General features: G+C 42.6%; 1 protein-coding gene across 3 annotated transcripts in view; it reads left to right on the top strand.

Annotated features, from left to right (window-relative positions):
• The window catches only part of LOC141258839 (cytochrome P450 2C14-like), a 39191-nt gene extending 18166 nt beyond the window's left edge, over nt 1-21025 (top strand). For 2 of the 3 annotated variants that reach the window (XM_073674004.1, XM_073674006.1), the window contains exons 7-10: nt 2248-2389; nt 2821-3005; nt 15383-15524; nt 17552-21025. In XM_073674004.1, coding sequence (XP_073530105.1) covers nt 2248-2389; nt 2821-3005; nt 15383-15524; nt 17552-17730 — 648 coding nt within the window. In that variant the 3' untranslated portion in view covers nt 17731-21025. The remainder of the gene's footprint in view (nt 1-2247; nt 2390-2820; nt 3006-15382; nt 15525-17551) is intronic. The other variant, XM_073674005.1, reaches the window with a different exon arrangement.
• The last annotated feature ends 299 nt before the right edge of the window (nt 21026-21324 follow it).

The raw sequence follows: 21324 nt of genomic DNA, 5'->3' as shown, positions 1-21324 counted from the left end.
ACTGGTGAGTCCTCGCAGCACACAGCGTGGGGATATTCAGAACTCTGCAGTCACATAGAATGACTGCAGACTTTTCATTTTAGACTGGACAACCCCTTTAACTTTCTACCCTTATTGCCGGTTGTTATAAGAAATCACTCACCTTCCCTAGGTCCACACGGTGAGTCTCTACCGCTGCTCCTGGAGTTTGACATTGACTACGGCGCTAACTTCATTTGGACAACACAGCAGGCAATTAATGATCTCAGTGACTGAATTGGGCATTCCCATTTGAGTCGCTGAGTGCAGTGATAGGCTGTCGATGAAACATCAGCCCCGCAGCCATTGTCAGACACTGGAAGCAGCGGCAGAGACTCACCGGTGGTCCGGCGGAATATGAGTACAGTGTGGTTTGGTTTTTTAATAAGAAACTGCAGTGAGGGTACAAACTTATTTGAAAGGGAACAAGTTATGTGACGAAAAAAACCTATGAAAGAAGATCTTACGAAAACCAAATGGCGCAACATTTTTAACGGAATTCAAATGCAACAAATTGTTCTTACTAGAAATGAACGGATCTGACAAAATTCAAATTCACTAAACTGTGTGGATTTTACCGGAAAATTCAATTTGCAGCAAAGTCATTTGACTACTAAATTTCATATTCCCTATGAGGCTATGTAGTCTCTCCGGACTCCAGAGCATAATAAGCAAAATGAAGAAAATGAAAAAAGACTCTAATACCAAACTACTACTCACCAGTTCTTGCACCCTCTCTGCCTCCGGTGCCCACTGCCCGCCCATCTGGTACTCAGGGTTTCTTCTTTATTCAGTCACGCACTGATTTTTTCATACCAGAACAGGATTTCCCAGCCGCGACCTGCGTTATGACCCACTGTAACCTCCGAGGCATAGGTATAAAGGGAAACCCTGTTCTAGAGTGCAGATAGCGGTATGTGACTCTGGAATGAATAGGTCCTGAGAACCAGACATCAGGCCCAGGCTGCAGAGGCACCGGAGGTTTTCGGGTCAGATGTTTGGTGAGATTTTTTTGTTTGTTTGTTTTTCCATTAGCGAAATGGCGACGGCAGCTGACTGAATTGCTGATTTCTGGATGTTGCCGCCGAAATGAGAGTGCAGCTATCAGAAGAAAATTAAGTAATTTCCTCCAGGGATCCGCCAACCATCAGTCGCGCAAAGTGAGACTACAGTCAATGCTCAGAACACAGTTAAACGGCTGCGCACACCCCTAACAATTTTATTTAGAACCAGCTCTGCAGCGCATCTGCACAGATCTAGCTGTCAATCAAAATGATCGGGGTGTACTTACAGCTGTCGCTTACAAAGCTGTGAGTGGTGACTGTAGCCGCTCTGTTAACACTCTTTTTTTCTCTGAGAGCCACCAGCTTACAGTCGTATAGTTCTTTTTTTCTCTCAGAAGCTGCACTTTCAATAGGACAGCCGTATCGATTTAGGAAGCAATTAACCTGAAGATAAACCCCATATCTGCAGGTTAATAGCATTTGGGGACATAACAGAGTTCCTTCATATTTACTATTAGCAATCAATCAATTTTGAAAAAAATTATGGCAATTATATCAAATTTTAATAACTAATTTTATTCCAAAAAATGCATTTTTTATTTCTAAATCTAGTATTGAAAGGTTATGCTCATCCGTTGCATTTTTGCAGCGTTTTGTTAATGTTTTTTTTATGCAAATTTAAAACATTTTTTTTACAGTGCCAGCTATGAGATTTCGGAAATCTCATGCACACAATTGTTTTTTTTTCCTGACTGAACTGGAAAACTGCTGCTTTTTCAAAAACTGCATCATGTTAATTCTTTCAGAATTTTTGCAGCGTTTTTTTCACCATAGAAAATAGTGAGAAAGTGAAAAAATGCTTCAAAAATCTACAATCATGTGTTTTCGGTGCTTTTTTGTGGATGAAACTAACTTTATTAAACATGTGCCGTAGACAAATGACACATATAATCTGCATAAAAAAAAACACACCAAAAAAATGTTGACTATAGAAAAAAAACATAGCAAAAAAGTAAAGTGTGAGCATAGCCTAACTCAGCTCAATTCAGGTTATTGAGACTGAACTGTGACACACAACACAACATGTGGACAGAACTACTGCAGTTTTTTTAATAAAGAAGCAATTACTTTTTCCAATTCTACATGTAACGTTGGGTATATTATGCGAAAGATCGCCAAGGACAAAACACCTTTCAGTATTTAGCTGTTCTTTTCTCCTGTTAAGGGAAAACCTGAATCCACCGAGTATTTCCACAATGAAAATCTAACGGCACTGGTAGGAAATCTGTTCGGAGCTGGAATGGAGACTACATCAACCACCCTGAGATGGGGACTTCTGCTGATGATAAAATACCCAGAAATTCAAAGTAAGAAATAATTTTTAACTTAAAGTGATTTTGTGGTGAAAAAATCTAACAACTTTTTAAAGTATTTCAGAACAATTTTTCTTCTATTCGACTTTACGAAACTTTCTTTAGTTATTGGAAGTTGTGCTTGGTGAATCTGCCTCTTTGTCTTTTACAGAAGACAAGGAATGCTTTCCAGTTAATCTTTCCTTTTATAGTGGTATTATTCATTTATTCTGTTGGCCTCTATGGGATGGACAGATTTTACCTGAAATCCTTGAAAATTAAGCATTGCGATGTGGAGGCACACGATAAGCCGGTTGGTCTGTAGACCTGACCGGTTGTTGGGACTTCATATAGTAAATATCTCATGGGTTGGTGATAAGATGTATTTGGTGATCTTTACTGTGTAGACATGAATAATAAGTGGCATGTTATCCTTTCCTTGGCAGAGAAAGTCCATAATGAAATTGAGCGAGTGATCGGATCGGCCCAACCTCAAATGGAACATCGGAAACAAATGCCATATACAGACGCCGTCATTCATGAGATTCAGCGGTTTGGGGATATTGTACCTCATAATGTTCCACATGCAGCTACTGAAGATGTCACATTCAGAGGGTATTTTATTCCAAAGGTAAAAATAACAACAACTTTAGAGGATTAAAATACAAGGCTTAAGAGAGCAAAATGTTTTTTTTTTGTAATATTCTAGGAGAAAGGTGCCGCGATTGCACTAGCTGGATACGATAGGCAATGGTACAAAATGATTCACCTATTTGCATAAATAAGTGCTTAGGAGTGAATCATTTTGTACCATTGTCCATCGTATCCGGCTAGTGCAAGCGCGGTAGCTTTCTCCCAATATATACTGTCAGGACAGGTTTACGCACTTAACCTGTGTCGCTACCAGCAGCTGCACGCACACCTATTAATTGTAACGCAAATGTGTAATTACATTTACTGGTCAATCTTTTAATATTCACTCCAAGTAAATTCTAGTAACTTGATCAAGTAGTTTTTGATATTCGTCAGAACAGCAGATATGTCAGGTTTTTTGTGTGGTCAACTAATTAATCTCCTGTATGTTGTAGCATAGAACATCTGACAGGTCAACTATGAATTTAAATAGAGAGAGAGCTGACAGATCTTCTATATACTACACCACACAGGAGAGCTGACAGATCCTCTATATACTACACCACACAGGAGAGGTGACAGATCCTCTATATACTACACCACACAGGAGAGCTGACACATCCGCTATATACTACACCACACAGGACAGATCCTCTATATACTACACCACACAGGAGAGCTGACAGATCCTCTATATACTACACCACACAGAAGAGATGACAGATCCTCTATATACTACACCACCCAGAAGAGCTGACAGATCTTCTATATACTACACCACACAGGAGAGCCGAAAGATCCTCTATATACTACACCACAGGGGAGAGTTGACAGATCCTCTATATACTACACCACACAGGAGGGCTGACAGATCCTCTATAAACTACACCACACAGGAAAGCTGACAGTTCCTCTATATACTGCACCACACAGGAGAGCTGACAGATCCTCTATATACTACACCACACAGGAGAGCTGACACATCCTCTATATACTACACCACTCAGGACAGATCCTCTATATACTACACCACCCAGGAGAGCTGACAAATCCTCTATAAACTACACCACACAGGAAAGCTGACAGTTCCTCTATATACTACACCACACAGGACACATCCTCTATAGACTACACCACTCAGGAGAGCTGACAGATCCTCTATATACTACACCACACAGGAAAGCTGACAGATCCTCTATATACTACACCACACAGGAGACATCCTCTATAGACTACACCACTCAGGAGAGCTGACAGATCCTCTATATAATACACCACTCAGGAGAGCTGACAGATCCTCTATATACTTCACCACACAGGAGAGCTGACAGATCCTCTATATACTACACCACACTGGAGAGCTGACAGATCCTCTATATACTACACCACACAGGAGAGGTGACAGATCCTCTATATACTACACCACACAGGGGAGCTGACAGATCCTCTATATACTACACCACACAGGAGAGCTGACAGATCCTCTATATACTACACCACAAAGGGGAGCTGACAGATCCTCTATATACTACACCACACAGGAGAGCTGACAGATCCTCTATATACTACACAACACAGGAGAGCTGACAGATCCTCTATATACTACACCACACAGGAGAGCTGACAGATCCTCTATATACTACTACACACAGGAGAGCTGACACATCCTCTATATACTACACCACACAGGAGAGCTGACAGTTCCTCTATATACTACACCACACAGGCGAGCTGACAGATCCTCTATATACTACACCACACAGGAGAGCTGACAGATCCTCTATATACTACACCACACAGGAGAGCTGACAGATCCTCTATATAGTACACCACACAGAAGAGCTGACAGATCCTCTATATACTACACCACACAGGAGAACTGACAGATCCTCTATATATTACACCACACAGTAGAGCTGACAGATCCTCTATATACTACACCACACAGGAGAGCTGACAGATCCTCTATATACTACACCACACAGGAGAGCTGACAGATCCTCTTTATACTACACCACACAGGGGAGCTGACAGATCCTCTATATACTACACCACACAGGAGAGCTGACAGATCCTCTATATACTACACCACACAGGAGAGCCGACAGATCCTATATATACTACACCACACAGAAGAGCTGACAGATCCTCTATATACTACACCACACAGGAGAACTGACAGATCCTCTATATATTACACCACACAGTAGAGCTGACAGATCCTCTATATACTACACCACACAGGAGAGCTGATAGAACCTCTATATACTACACCACACAGGAGAGCTGACAGAACCTCTATATACTACATCACACAGGAGAGCTGACAGATCCTGTATATACTACACCACACAGGAGAGCTGACACATCCTCTATATACTACACTACACAGGAGAACTGACAAATCCTCTATATATTACACCACACAGTAGAGCTGACAGAACCTCTATATACTACACCACACAGGAGAGCTGACAGATCCTCTATATACTACACCACACAGGAGAGCTGACAGATCCTCTATATACTACACCACACAGTAGAACTGACAGATCCTCTATATACTACACCACACAGGAGAGCTGACAGATCCTCTATATACTGCACCACACAGGAGAGCTGACAGATCCTCTATATACTAAACCGCACAGGAGAGCTAACAGATCCTCTATATACTACACCACACAGGAGAGCTGACAGATCCTCTATATACTGCACCACACAGGAGAGCTGACAGATCCTCTATATACTAAACCACACAGGAGAGCTGACAGATCCTCTATATACTACACCACACAGGAGAGCTGACAGATCCTCTATATAATACATTACACAGGAGAGCCGACAGATCCTCTATATACTACACCACACAGGAGAGCCGACAGATCCTCTATATACTACACCACACAGGAGAACTGACAGTTCCTCTATATACTGCACCACACAGGACAGATCCTCTATATATTACACCACACAGGAGAGCTGACAGATCCTCTATATACTACACCACACAGTAGAGAAGACAGATCCTCTATATACTACACCACACAGGAGAACTGACAGTTCCTCTATATACTACACCACACAGGAGAGCTGACAGATCCTCAATATACTACACCACACAGGAGAGATGACAGATCCTCTATATACTACACCACACAGGAGAGCTGACAGATCCTCTATATACTGCACCACACAGGAGAGCTGACAGATCCTCTATATACTACACCACACAGGAGAGCTGACAGATCCTCTATATACTACACCACACAGGAGAGCTGACAGATCCTCTATATACTACACCACACAGGAAAGCTGACAGATCCTCTATATACTACACCACACAGGAGACATCCTCTATAGACTACACCACTCAGGAGAGCTGACAGATCCTCTATATAATACACCACTCAGGAGAGCTGACAGATCCTCTATATACTTCACCACACAGGAGAGCTGACAGATCCTCTATATACTACACCACACTGGAGAGCTGACAGATCCTCTATATACTACACCACACAGGAGAGGTGACAGATCCTCTATATACTACACCACACAGGGGAGCTGACAGATCCTCTATATACTACACCACACAGGAGAGCTGACAGATCCTCTATATACTACACCACAAAGGGGAGCTGACAGATCCTCTATATACTACACCACACAGGAGAGCTGACAGATCCTCTATATACTACACAACACAGGAGAGCTGACAGATCCTCTATATACTACACCACACAGGAGAGCTGACAGATCCTCTATATACTACTCAACACAGGAGAGCTGACACATCCTCTATATACTACACCACACAGGAGAGCTGACAGTTCCTCTATATACTACACCACACAGGCGAGCTGACAGATCCTCTATATACTACACCACACAGGAGAGCTGACAGATCCTCTATATACTACACCACACAGGAGAGCTGACAGATCCTCTATATAGTACACCACACAGAAGAGCTGACAGATCCTCTATATACTACACCACACAGGAGAACTGACAGATCCTCTATATATTACACCACACAGTAGAGCTGACAGATCCTCTATATACTACACCACACAGGAGAGCTGACAGATCCTCTATATACTACACCACACAGGAGAGCTGACAGATCCTCTTTATACTACACCACACAGGGGAGCTGACAGATCCTCTATATACTACACCACACAGGAGAGCTGACAGATCCTCTATATACTACACCACACAGGAGAGCCGACAGATCCTATATATACTACACCACACAGAAGAGCTGACAGATCCTCTATATACTACACCACACAGGAGAACTGACAGATCCTCTATATATTACACCACACAGTAGAGCTGACAGATCCTCTATATACTACACCACACAGGAGAGCTGATAGAACCTCTATATACTACACCACACAGGAGAGCTGACAGAACCTCTATATACTACATCACACAGGAGAGCTGACAGATCCTGTATATACTACACCACACAGGAGAGCTGACACATCCTCTATATACTACACTACACAGGAGAACTGACAAATCCTCTATATATTACACCACACAGTTGAGCTGACAGAACCTCTATATACTACACCACACAGGAGAGCTGACAGATCCTCTATATACTACACCACACAGGAGAGCTGACAGATCCTCTATATACTACACCACACAGTAGAACTGACAGATCCTCTATATACTACACCACACAGGAGAGCTGACAGATCCTCTATATACTGCACCACACAGGAGAGCTGACAGATCCTCTATATACTAAACCGCACAGGAGAGCTAACAGATCCTCTATATACTACACCACACAGGAGAGCTGACAGATCCTCTATATACTGCACCACACAGGAGAGCTGACAGATCCTCTATATACTAAACCACACAGGAGAGCTGACAGATCCTCTATATACTACACCACACAGGAGAGCTGACAGATCCTCTATATAATACATTACACAGGAGAGCCGACAGATCCTCTATATACTACACCACACAGGAGAGCCGACAGATCCTCTATATACTACACCACACAGGAGAACTGACAGTTCCTCTATATACTGCACCACACAGGACAGATCCTCTATATATTACACCACACAGGAGAGCTGACAGATCCTCTATATACTACACCACACAGTAGAGAAGACAGATCCTCTATATACTACACCACACAGGAGAACTGACAGTTCCTCTATATACTACACCACACAGGAGAGCTGACAGATCCTCAATATACTACACCACACAGGAGAGATGACAGATCCTCTATATACTACACCACACAGGAGAGCTGACAGATCCTCTATATACTGCACCACACAGGAGAGCTGACAGATCCTCTATATACTACACCACACAGGAGAGCTGACAGATCCTCTATATACTACACCACACAGGAGAGCTGACAGATCCTCTATATACTACATCACACAGGAGAGCTGACAGATCCTCTATATACTACACCACACAGGAGAGCCGACAGATCCTCTCTCTACTACACCACACAGGAGAACTGACAGTTCCTCTATATACTACACCACACAGGAGAGCTGACAGATCCTCTATATACTACACCACACAGGGGAGCTGACAGATCCTCTATATACTACACCACACAGGAGAGCTGACAGATCCTCTATATACTACACCACACAGGAGAGCTGACAGATCCTCTATATACTACACCACAGAGAAGAGCTGACACATCCTCTATATACTACACCACGCAGGAGAGCTGACAGAACCTCTATATACTACACCACACAGGAGAGCTGACAGAACCTCTATATACTACACCACACAGGAGAGCTGACAGATCCTCTATATACTACACCACACAGGAGAGCTGACAGAACCTCTATATACTACACCACACAGGAGAGCTGACAGATCCTCTATATACTACACCACACAGGAGAGCTGACAGATCCTCTATATACTACACCACACAGGAGAACTGACAGATCCTCTATATATTACACCACACAGGAGAACTGACAGATCCTCTATATACTACACCACACAGGAGAGCTGACAGATCCTCTATATACTGCACCACACAGGAGAGCTGACAGATCCTCTATATACTAAACCACACAGGAGAGCTGACAGATCCTCTATATACTACAGCACACAGGAGAACTGACAGATCCTCTATATACTACACCACACAGGAGAGCAGACAGATCCTCTATATACTACACCACACAGGAGAACTGACAGATCCTCTATGTACTACAACACACAGGAGAGCTGACAGATCCTCTATATACTGCACCACACAGGCCAGATCCTCTATATACTACACCACACAGGAGAACTGACAGTTCCTCTATATACTACACCACACAGGAGAGCTGACGATCCTCTATATACTACACCACACAGGAGAGCTGACAGATCCTCTATATACTACATCACACAGGAGAGCTGACAGATCCTCTATATACTACACCACACAGGAGTGCCGACAGATCCTCTATATACTACACCACAAAGGAGAGCTGACAGATCCTCTCTCTACTACACCACACAGGAGAACTGACAGTTCCTCTATATACTACACCACACAGGAGAGCTGACAGAGCCTCTATATACTACACCACACAGGAGAACTGACAGATCCTCTATATACTACACCACACAGGAGAGCTGAGAGATCCTCTATATACCACATCACACAGGAGAGCTGAGAGATCCTCTCTATACTACACCACACAGTAGAGCTGATAGATCCTCTATATACTACACCACACAGGAGAGCTGACAGATCCTCTATATACTACACCACACAGGAGAGCTGACAGATCCTCTGTATACTTCACCACACAGGAGAGCTCACACATCCTCAATATTCTACAACACAAAGGAGTGCTGACAGATCCTCTATATACTACACCACACAGGAGAGCTGACAGATCCTCTATATACTACACCAAACAGGAGAGCTGACAGATCCTCTATATACTACACCACACAGTAGAGCTGACACATCCTCTATATACTACACCACACAGGAGAGCTGACACATCCTCTATATTCTACACCACAAAGGAGAGCTGACAGATCCTCTATATACTACACCACACAGGAGAGCTGACAGATCCTCTATATACTACACCAAACAGGAGAGCCGACAGATCCTCAATATACTACACCACAGAGCAAAGCTGACAGATCCTCTATATGCTGCACCACACAGGAGAGCAGACAGATCCTCTATATACTACAACACACAGGAGAGCTGACAGATCCTCTATATACTACACCACACAGGAAAGCTGACAGTTCCTCTATATACTACACCACACAGGAGAGCTGACAGATCCTCTATATACTACACCACACAGGAGAGCAGACAGATCCTCTATATACTACACCACACAGGAGAGCTGACAGATCCTCTATATACTACTCCACACAGGAGAGCTGACAGATCCTCTATATACTACACCACACAGGAGAGCAGACAGATCCTCTATATACTACTCCACACAGGAGAGCTGACAGATCCTCTATATACCACACCACACAGGAGAGCAGACAGATCCTCTATATACTACACCACACAGGAGAGCTGACAGATCCTCTATATACTACACCACAAAGGAGAACTGACAGATCCTCTATATACTACACCACACGGGAGAGCTGACAGATCCTCTATACACTACACCATACAGGAGAGCTGACAGATCCTCTTTATACTACACCACACAGGAAAGATGACAGATCCTCTATATACTACACCACACAGGAGAGGTGACAGATCCTATATACACTACACCTCACAGGAGAGCAGACAGATCCTCTGTATACTACACCACACAGGAGAGCTGACAGATCCTCTATATACTGCACCACACAGGAGAGCTGACAGATCCTCTATATACTACACCACACAGGAGAGCTGACAGATCCTCTATATACTACGCCACACAGGAGAGCTGACAGATCCTCTATATACTACAGCACACGGGAGAGCTGACAGATCCTCTATATACTACACCACACAGGAGAGCTGACAGATCCTCTATATACTACACCACACAGGAGAGCTGACAGATCCTCTATATACTACACCACACAGGAGAGCTGACAGATCTTCTATATACTACACCACACAGGAGAGCAGACAGATCCTCTATATACTACACCACACGGGAGAGCTGTCAGATCCTCTATATACTACACCACACAGGAGAGCTGACAGATCCTCTATATACTACACCACACAGGAGAGCAGACAGATCCTCTATACAGTACACCACACAGGAGAGCTGACAGATCCTCTATATACTACACCACACAGAAGAGCTGACACATCCTCTATATACTACACCACACAGGAGAGCTGGCACATCCTCTATATACTACACCACACAGGAGAGCTGACAGATCCTCTATATACTACACCACACAGGAGAGCTGACAGTTCCTCTATATACTACACCACACAGCAGAGCTGACAGATCCTCTATATACTACACCACACAGGAGAGCTGACAGATCCTCTTTATACTACACCACACAGGGGAGCTGACAGATCCTCTATATACTACACCACACAGGAGAGCTGACAGATCCTCTATATACTACACCACACAGGAGAGCTGACAGATCCTATATATACTACACCACACAGAAGAGCTGACAGATCCTCTATATACTACACCACACAGGAGAACTGACAGATCCTCTATATATTACACCACACAGTAGAGCTGACAGATCCTCTATATACTACACCACACAGGAGAGCTGATAGAACCTCTATATACTACACCACACAGGAGAGCTGACAGAACCTCTATATACTACATCACACAGGAGAGCTGACAGATCCTGTATATACTACACCACACAGGAGAGCTGACACATCCTCTATATACTACACCACACAGGAGAACTGACAAATCCTCTATATATTACACCACACAGTAGAGCTGACAGAACCTCTATATACTACACCACACAGGAGAGCTGACAGATCCTCTATATACTACACCACACAGGAGAGCTGACAGATCCTCTATATACTACACCACACAGTAGAACTGACAGATCCTCTATATACTACACCACACAGGAGAGCTGACAGATCCTCTATATACTTCACCACACAGGAGAGCTGACAGATCCTCTATATACTACACCACACAGGAGAACTGACAGATCCTCTATATACTACACCACACAGGAGAGCTGACAGATCCTCTATATACTGCACCACACAGGAGAGCTGACAGATCCTCTATATACTAAACCACACAGGAGAGCTGACAGATCCTCTATATACTACACCACACAGGAGAGCTGACAGATCCTCTATATAATACATTACACAGGAGAGCCGACAGATCCTCTATATACTACACCACACAGGAGAGCCGACAGATCCTCTATATACTACACCACACAGGAGAACTGACAGTTCCTCTATATACTGCACCACACAGGACAGATCCTCTATATACTACACCACACAGGAGAGCTGACAGATCCTCTATATACTACACCACACAGTAGAGAAGACAGATCCTCTATATACTACACCACACAGGAGAACTGACAGTTCCTCTATATACTACACCACACAGGAGAGCTGACAGATCCTCAATATACTACACCACACAGGAGAGCTGACAGATCCTCTATATACTACACCACACAGGAGAGCTGACAGATCCTCTATATACTGCACCACACAGGAGAGCTGACAGATCCTCTATATACTACACCACACAGGAGAGCTGACAGATCCTCTATATACTACACCACACAGGAGAGCTGACAGATCCTCTATATACTACATCACACAGGAGAGCTGACAGATCCTCTATATACTACACCACACAGGAGAGCCGACAGATCCTCTCTCTACTACACCACACAGGAGAACTGACAGTTCCTCTATATACTACACCACACAGGAGAGCTGACAGATCCTCTATATACTACACCACACAGGGGAGCTGACAGATCCTCTATATACTACACCACACAGGAGAGCTGACAGATCCTCTATATACTACACCACACAGGAGAGCTGACAGATCCTCTATATACTACACCACAGAGAAGAGCTGACACATCCTCTATATACTACACCACGCAGGAGAGCTGACAGAACCTCTATATACTACACCACACAGGAGAGCTGACAGAACCTCTATATACTACACCACACAGGAGAGCTGACAGATCCTCTATATACTACACCACACAGGAGAGCTGACAGAACCTCTATATACTACACCACACAGGAGAGCTGACAGATCCTCTATATACTACACCACACAGGAGAGCTGACAGATCCTCTATATACTACACCACACAGGAGAACTGACAGATCCTCTATATATTACACCACACAGGAGAACTGACAGATCCTCTATATACTACACCACACAGGAGAGCTGACAGATCCTCTATATACTGCACCACACAGGAGAGCTGACAGATCCTCTATATACTAAACCACACAGGAGAGCTGACAGATCCTCTATATACTACACCACACAGGAGAAGTGACAGATCCTCTATATACTACACCACACAGGAGAGCAGACAGATCCTCTATATACTACACCACACAGGAGAACTGACAGATCCTCTATGTACTACAACACACAGGAGAGCTGACAGATCCTCTATATACTGCACCACACAGGCCAGATCCTCTATATACTACACCAAACAGGAGAACTGACAGTTCCTCTATATACTACACCACACAGGAGAGCTGACGATCCTCTATATACTTCACCACACAGGAGAGCTGACAGATCCTCTATATACTACATCACACAGGAGAGCTGACAGATCCTCTATATACTACACCACACAGGAGTGCCGACAGATCCTCTATATACTACACCATAAAGGAGAGCTGACAGATCCTCTCTCTACTACACCACACAGGAGAACTGACAGTTCCTCTATATACTACACCACACAGGAGAGCTGACAGATCCTCTATATACTACACCACACAGGAGAACTGACAGATCCTCTATATACTACACCACACAGGAGAGCTGAGAGATCCTCTATATACTACATCACACAGGAGAGCTGAGAGATCCTCTATATACTACACCACACAGGACAGTTCCTCTATATACTACACCACACAGGAGAGCTGACAGATCCTCTATATACTACACCACACAGAAGAGCTGAGAGATCCTCTATATACTACACCACACAGAAGAGCTGACAGATCCTCTATATACTATACCACACAGGAGAGCTGACAGATCCTCTATATACTACACCACACAGGAGAGTTGACAGATCCTCTATATACTACACCACACAGGAGAGCTGACAGATCCTCTATATACTAAACCACACAGGAGAGCTGACAGATCCTCTATATACTACACCACACAGGAGAGCTGACAGATCCTCTATATACTACACCACACAGGAGAGCTGACAGATCCTCTATATACTAAACCACACTGGAGCGCTGACAGATACTCCATATACTACACTACACAGGAGAGCTGACAGATCCTCTATATACTACACCACACAGGAGAGCTGACAGATCCTCTATATACTACACCACGCAGGAGAGCTGACAGATCCTCTATATACTACACCACACAGAAGAGCTGACAGATCCTCTATATACTACACCACACAGAAGAGCTGACAGATCCTCTATATACTACACCACACAGGAGAGCTGACAGATCCCCTATATGCTACACCACACAGGAGAGCTGACAGATCCTCTATATACTACACCACACAGGAGAGCTGACAGATCCTCTATTTACTACACCACACAGGAGAGCTGACAGATCCTCTATATACTACACCACACAGGAGAGCTGACAGATCCTCTATATACTACACCACACAGGAGAGCTGACAGATCCTCTATATACTACACCACACAGGACAGATCCTCTATATACTACACCACACAGGAGAGCTGACAGATCCTCTATATACTACACCACACAGGAGAGCTGACAGATCCTCTATATACTACACCATACAGGAGAGCTGACAGATCCTCTATATACTACACCACACAGGAGAGCTGACAGATCCTCTATATACTACACCACACAGGAGAGCTGACAGATCATCTATATACTACACCACACAGGAGAGCTGACAGATCCTCTATATACTACACCACATAGGAGAGCTGACAGATCATTTTAGAGACTCAAACATAGTAACCCCATATGGATTTCTAGGTTAGGATTTTACAACTGTAATTTTAGTAGTGAGGAAGAGCAATTTCTATCTGTTATATGATTTTGTTTCATGTACAAATTTTTTATATAGCATATTTTTTTCTTATATGATTTATATCTCATAACTAATTCTGTTCCTCAGGGCACTGTTGTTTTCCCACTGATACATTCCATACTCCGAGATAAAGCTTACTTTGAGAAACCAGATGAGTTTTATCCAGAACACTTTCTTGACTCTAAAGGAAATTTCACAAAGAACGAGGCCTTTGTTCCCTTCTCAATAGGTAACATTTGCAATAAATATTTTTTTCTTATAAGGGTTTACATCATTGAAGTCCAAATGATCGCATTTCATTGGAGTTAATAAATCTGTGTTGCAAGAGATATGAGCTGACCTTTCCATGGAGGATCGAGTTTGTTCGAATTTGCGTGAAACCACAAATTTTAGGAAATTTTGTTTACTTTGCGATTCAATTCACATTTTGCAAGAAAAATAAAAAAACTTGCCCGGCCTCATTTCCCACACTATTGAAGCATTAAAGAGAGACCTAATGTCTTTTTTTTGTGGATGTACGGGCCTCCCCATGAAAATGCAGAGGTCAGTGTCCGTCTGCATGTCATTATAGTGACATCTACCATGATAACAATGCTATGGAAGATCTAAGGAGGACACTGTTGAAAGGGTTGTCTCATCTAATTATTTGGGTAGAATTGGAAATTGTTTTTAAGCAATTAATACATTTTGGTATTTGTTATTATATAGTTTACTATTTATTGTCTCGGTTACCTCTGCAGCCTATTAGTGGTAATTGTGTCCCTAAGTAAGGAGCGATGCTTTATAAACCGATAATCAACTGAAAGAAATATACTAAAAATAAAGTAATAGAAAAAACTATATGCATAAAAAATTTTATTAGTCACGATTAATTCTAAACTTGCAAAAATTCAAAGAAAAAACACCTAAAAACACCCTATTAAAACTTGAAAAGGGAAAAACATTGTGATGAATGGCATATAACAAAAAGAATAATAAATTATTTAGATCAATAATAAATAGATAAAAATTAAAGTAGGGTTTTAAAGCGCTTGCACAATATAAATCAACCATTGTATTAATCAGGGAATCATGAGCATACTTATACTATAGTTATTGTAAAAAAACATCAATGCATGCAATGACCCTTCAGTGAAACTGTGACCAGATTAATGTTATAAAATATAAAGCAATTTATACACAAAAGAGACCCCCTAATCAGAGCTTCAAAGTAAATTGCAATTTGCACTATCACCAGTACCCACCAGCACTTGCCTTCATTAAAGTACCATATGAAGTACCACACTGCCCAGTACCCCAGTACTCTTCCCCTATTTTGGGTTTTAATGGGGTGTTTTTAGGTGATTTTTCTTCGAATTTGTGTCTGTTTATAATTAATTGTAACTAATAAAATTATTTATTAGTATAGTTTTTTCCTATTACTTTTAGTATAGTATTTCTTTGGTGAGTCGATTATAATTTTTTATTGCTTTTTGTGGACTCTGACAAAGGTTAATAACAATTTTTTAGGTTATTTTAGAATGGGTCTTTGGGTCCATTATTAGGAGCGTGTGCTTGTAAGTGATTTCCCATATAGTTTCAAGCAATGTTTACTGGATCATTCCAGCTTACGAGTAAAAATTACCTAACAACTTCCATTTATCATGAAAATAATAATCTTTATTGGACAACACAAAAACTGAATATTTTAAAGTTAATTAATGATAATAATGAAGGAACTAGACTCCTACTAGTCTTAGTGCCTCTGTGCTCCTCCGATGTTGCAGGCACAAAACTAAATCTACTTGTAGCAAGGGAGAGAACAATTTTTGAGTCAGTAGTTCAACCTTGCTGATGGTCCAAGCTGTCAATGATCACAGTTGCACTAAGGATTGAAAATGAGACAAACTCTTTATGGGGGACATCTACGACTAACACACTGGAATGAGTATATCTGTTAACGACGCAAGGTAATGAGGACATCTATGGCTGACTCACTTTTATTGAGGCACCTGTGTTATTCAGGTATCTAAGGTTGATGCAATGTAATGTCATGGCTGGTGCACTATTATTGGGGCACTTGTGGATGGTGTAGTACTATTTTGGTATCTGCGGTTGACGCAAAATTATGAGAGGCTGACACACTATCATTTGGGGAAGTATCACTCACAACTGATTGAAGCCGAATACCAAATAATTATAAAATGTTATTTCCTTTCAGTTGTGACCTCAAGTCATCAACGAACTTCTATCTATGTTTTCTGTGCTTTTTCGCAGGTAAACGAAGCTGTGCTGGGGAAACCTTGGCTAAAATGGAGTTATTCCTGTTCTTTACAACATTATTGCAAAATTTCACTTTCCAGCCCTTACCTGGAGCCAAACTGGACCTCACCCCTGCACTTGGGGCTACAAATGCTCCCAAACCCTTTGAGATCTGTGCAATATCTCGCAGATAGACTACACTTTGTCACTGCTAACATGAGACATGCTGCATGTATTATGGTAATTATTTTAAAGATGGTCTAAACCAAATCTATTTTACCTAATTTGCATGTGCCATGGATATAATTGGAATCTATTGTGCTTTGTTATTCGTTATTTTAGGTTGGATAGAGTATGACTGTTGTGTTCTTCTCCTTCTGGTATTACAGATAAAAAACATTTTTGGTTCAGAGTTCCAAATCTCCTGCATGAATACAGAATTAATTAATAAAATTCTGGCTGTTCACATCTGCCACCAGAGGGAGCTGTGGAGCTTACGGCATACAAAATGCTCCTTCTAGCAGAGATTGCCGGTTGACACATTTTTAAAGGGGTTGTCTAGAATTTTAAGGCAGTGGTGAAAGAGCAAAATATGTTTTAAAATAAAGAATAAGCATTACTCATCTGTTAAATTCCTTCTTGTTCTAGTGCTGGTGCTCTGATGGTCCCTGTAGCTCCTAAAGATATTGCATTATGTACATCATTCATTTTTTTTAAATGTATGACATTTTTTGACTTAAAAAAATGTCACTGGCTTATATAAGTCTGGAAACTTGGACACTGTAAACAATATTTGTCTTTGTTTTCACTCTCACCCCCATAATACTTAATTTTTTACAACCACCCCTAGTCCCTACACCTAGCAATGAACTCTTAATCTCTTCCTCAATCCTCCCCATTCACCTCACCTCCACTGCAGAGCTATTACTCAACATTCAATCCTGTGTCTCTAAGCACAGACAGCCACCTCATGCTCTCTCCTGCTCCCACCTACTATCACTTTCTCTGCTCTTCCTCACTGCTGGCGATATCTCCCCAAATCCTGGTCCTCCTCACCACATCTCCACAGTCACTTCCACCTCCTTTCCACAATCTATCACTAACTCTCACAACCCATCTAACCTCACACACATCCGCCCAGTCCCACTAACAGGAGCTCTATGGAACGCGCGCTACGTCAGCAACAAACTTTCCTACATTTATGATCTTTTCATCACTAACAAACTTTCCTTCCTTTGCATCACCGAAATCTGGCTCACCCCTCTGACATGGCCTTTTCAGCTGCACTTTTGTATGGTGATTCCACTTCCCCCCACCCCCCCCCACCCCATTGGCAAGCATGGTGGAGGAGTAGGTTTACTACTGCCAGATAACTGCTCCTTTACCCAAATCCCACTGCCACCCTCCGTTACTCTCCCCTCTTTTGAGGTGCACTGTATGTGCATCTACTCCCCCTCCAACTGGCCATCATTTACCATCCCCTAGGACCAGGCACCACCTTCTTAGACCACTTCACGACCTGGCTACTTCATTTCCTTTCCGCTGACATCCCCACTATCATCATAGGTGACTTCAACATCCCCATCGACACGTCCTTCTCAGCTGCCTCTAGGCTTCTATCTCTCACTTCCTCCTTTGGCCTTACCCAATGGTCTTCCGCAGCCACTCACAAAGATGACCACACTCTGGACCTCATCTTCACCCGCCTCTGTTCCCTGTCTAACATCTCTAACTCACCCCTCCCTCTTTCTAACCACAACCTACTTACATTCTTTACCCTCTCCTCTCCAGGGCAACAATCCCTACTCCACAAACTTGCATACCCTCACAGAAATCTTAAACACCTTGACCTATACTCACTCTCTGAATCCATTCTCCCTCTTACAGACATCAGTTCCTTTCATGATGCAGATGCTGCTGCCGCTTTATATAACACCCCAACAGCTGCAGCTCTCCATTCAGTCACACCCCCCACATACCAAAGCTCACACAATCAACAGGCAAAGGTCCCACTCCAATGAACACTTCATCGCATTCAAACAGTCCCTCACTACCTTCAAGTCCACACTCACTGCAGCAAAACAAACATACTACTGCTCTCTCATATTCTCCCTGTCTCATAACCCTAAACAGCTATTTAACACTTTCAATTCTCTCCTCCCCCGCCCCCAGCGCCTCCTCCCTCTCCTCTTCTCAGCCGAAGAGTTTGCCTCATTCTTCAAGCAGAAGATTGACATCATAGAGTCTCACGGCTTTCAGTATCACCTCTATGCTGATGACACACAGATCTACCTCTCCGGACCCGATATCTCCTCCCTACTAACCAAAATCCCACAATGTCTGTCTGCTATCTCATCCTTCTTCACTGCCAGATTTCTAAAACTTAACATGCATAATACAGAATTCATCATCTTCCCACCTTCACATTCTTCCCCCTGATCTGACCTATCAATGTTAATGGCTGTTCACTCTCCCCAGTCCCGCAAGCTCGCTGCCTTGGGATAACCCTGAACTCTGATCTCTCCTTCAAACCACATATCCAAGCCCTTTCCACTTCCTGCCGACTCCAACTTAAAGATATCTCCCAGATCCGCACATTCCTCAACCACGAATCTGCAAAAACATTAGTGCACGCCCTCATCATCTCCCGCCTCGAATACTGCAACCTCCTGCTATGTGGCCTCCCTTCCAACACTCTCGCACCCCTCTAATCTATCCTAAACATTGCTGCCCAACTAATCCACCTGTCCCCGCGTTATTCCCCGACCTCTCCTCTCTGTCAATCCCTTCATTGGCTCCCCATTACTAAGAGACTCCAGTTCAAAACCCTAACCACGGCATACAAAGCCATACACAACCTGTCTTCTCCATATATCTGTGACTTAGTCTCCTGGTACATACCTGCAAGCAACCTCCTATCCTCACAAGATCTCCTGCTCTACTTCCCTCTTATCTCCTCTCCCCACAATTGTATACAAGATTTCTCCCATGCATCCCCCCTACTCTGGAACTCTCTACCCCAACATATCAGACTCTTGCCAATTGTGGAAACCTTCAAAGGGAACTTGAAGACTCAACTCTTACAACAAGCCTACAGTCTGCAGTAACCATTGCTTCACCATACCGCTGCATAACTAGCTCTACCCCCTCCTACTGTATCCTCACCCATCCCTTGTAGACTGTGAGCCCTCACGGGCAGGGTCCTCGCTCCTCCTATACAAGTCGCCGTCACGTTTTGTTAAAGATCATTGTAATTATTTTTGTATGTATACCCCCTTTTCACATGTAAAGCTCCATGGAATAAATGGCGCTAAAATAATAAATAATAATAAGTCCCTTATGGTTATGTTCATGAAATTAAGTTAAAAAAATAAAGAAATAATTGAAAGTTGGGAATCTCCGTGAATGTGAACATGCAACATTACTTAAATGAACTGTATATTCTGAAATTAATTTTTTTATAATAAATGTTTACAAAAAATAAATGCATTTTATTGGTTTTGTTGATTTTGTTAGTCTAGTATTACAGTACATATTACAAGCAATCAGATGACTGCAGGCTTAGGTTTCTTAAGAGGACTAAAAGATAAATAACAAAAAATAAAATCAAAGTTTAAAAAAATATAAAAAATGATTTCTGGTTCAAGTACCATATGAAGACTGAAATGAAAAGTGAAAAAAAGTTAACTTAAAGGGGTTGTCCATTAATCAGACATCCCCTTTGTCATGGATGATACCGGAAAGATCATGCAGATACCACCATTTGCCACCAATTTGTCAGGGAACAT

The sequence above is a fragment of the Phyllobates terribilis genome, unplaced genomic scaffold, assembly GCF_046119375.1.
Source record: "Phyllobates terribilis strain yellow unplaced genomic scaffold, ASM4611937v1 Scaffold_3__8_contigs__length_932513732, whole genome shotgun sequence".
In the NCBI taxonomy this organism is placed as follows: Eukaryota; Metazoa; Chordata; class Amphibia; order Anura; family Dendrobatidae; genus Phyllobates; species Phyllobates terribilis.
The sequence above is the reverse complement of the archived record's forward strand: the minus strand, read 5'-3'. Positions and strand labels throughout refer to the sequence as shown.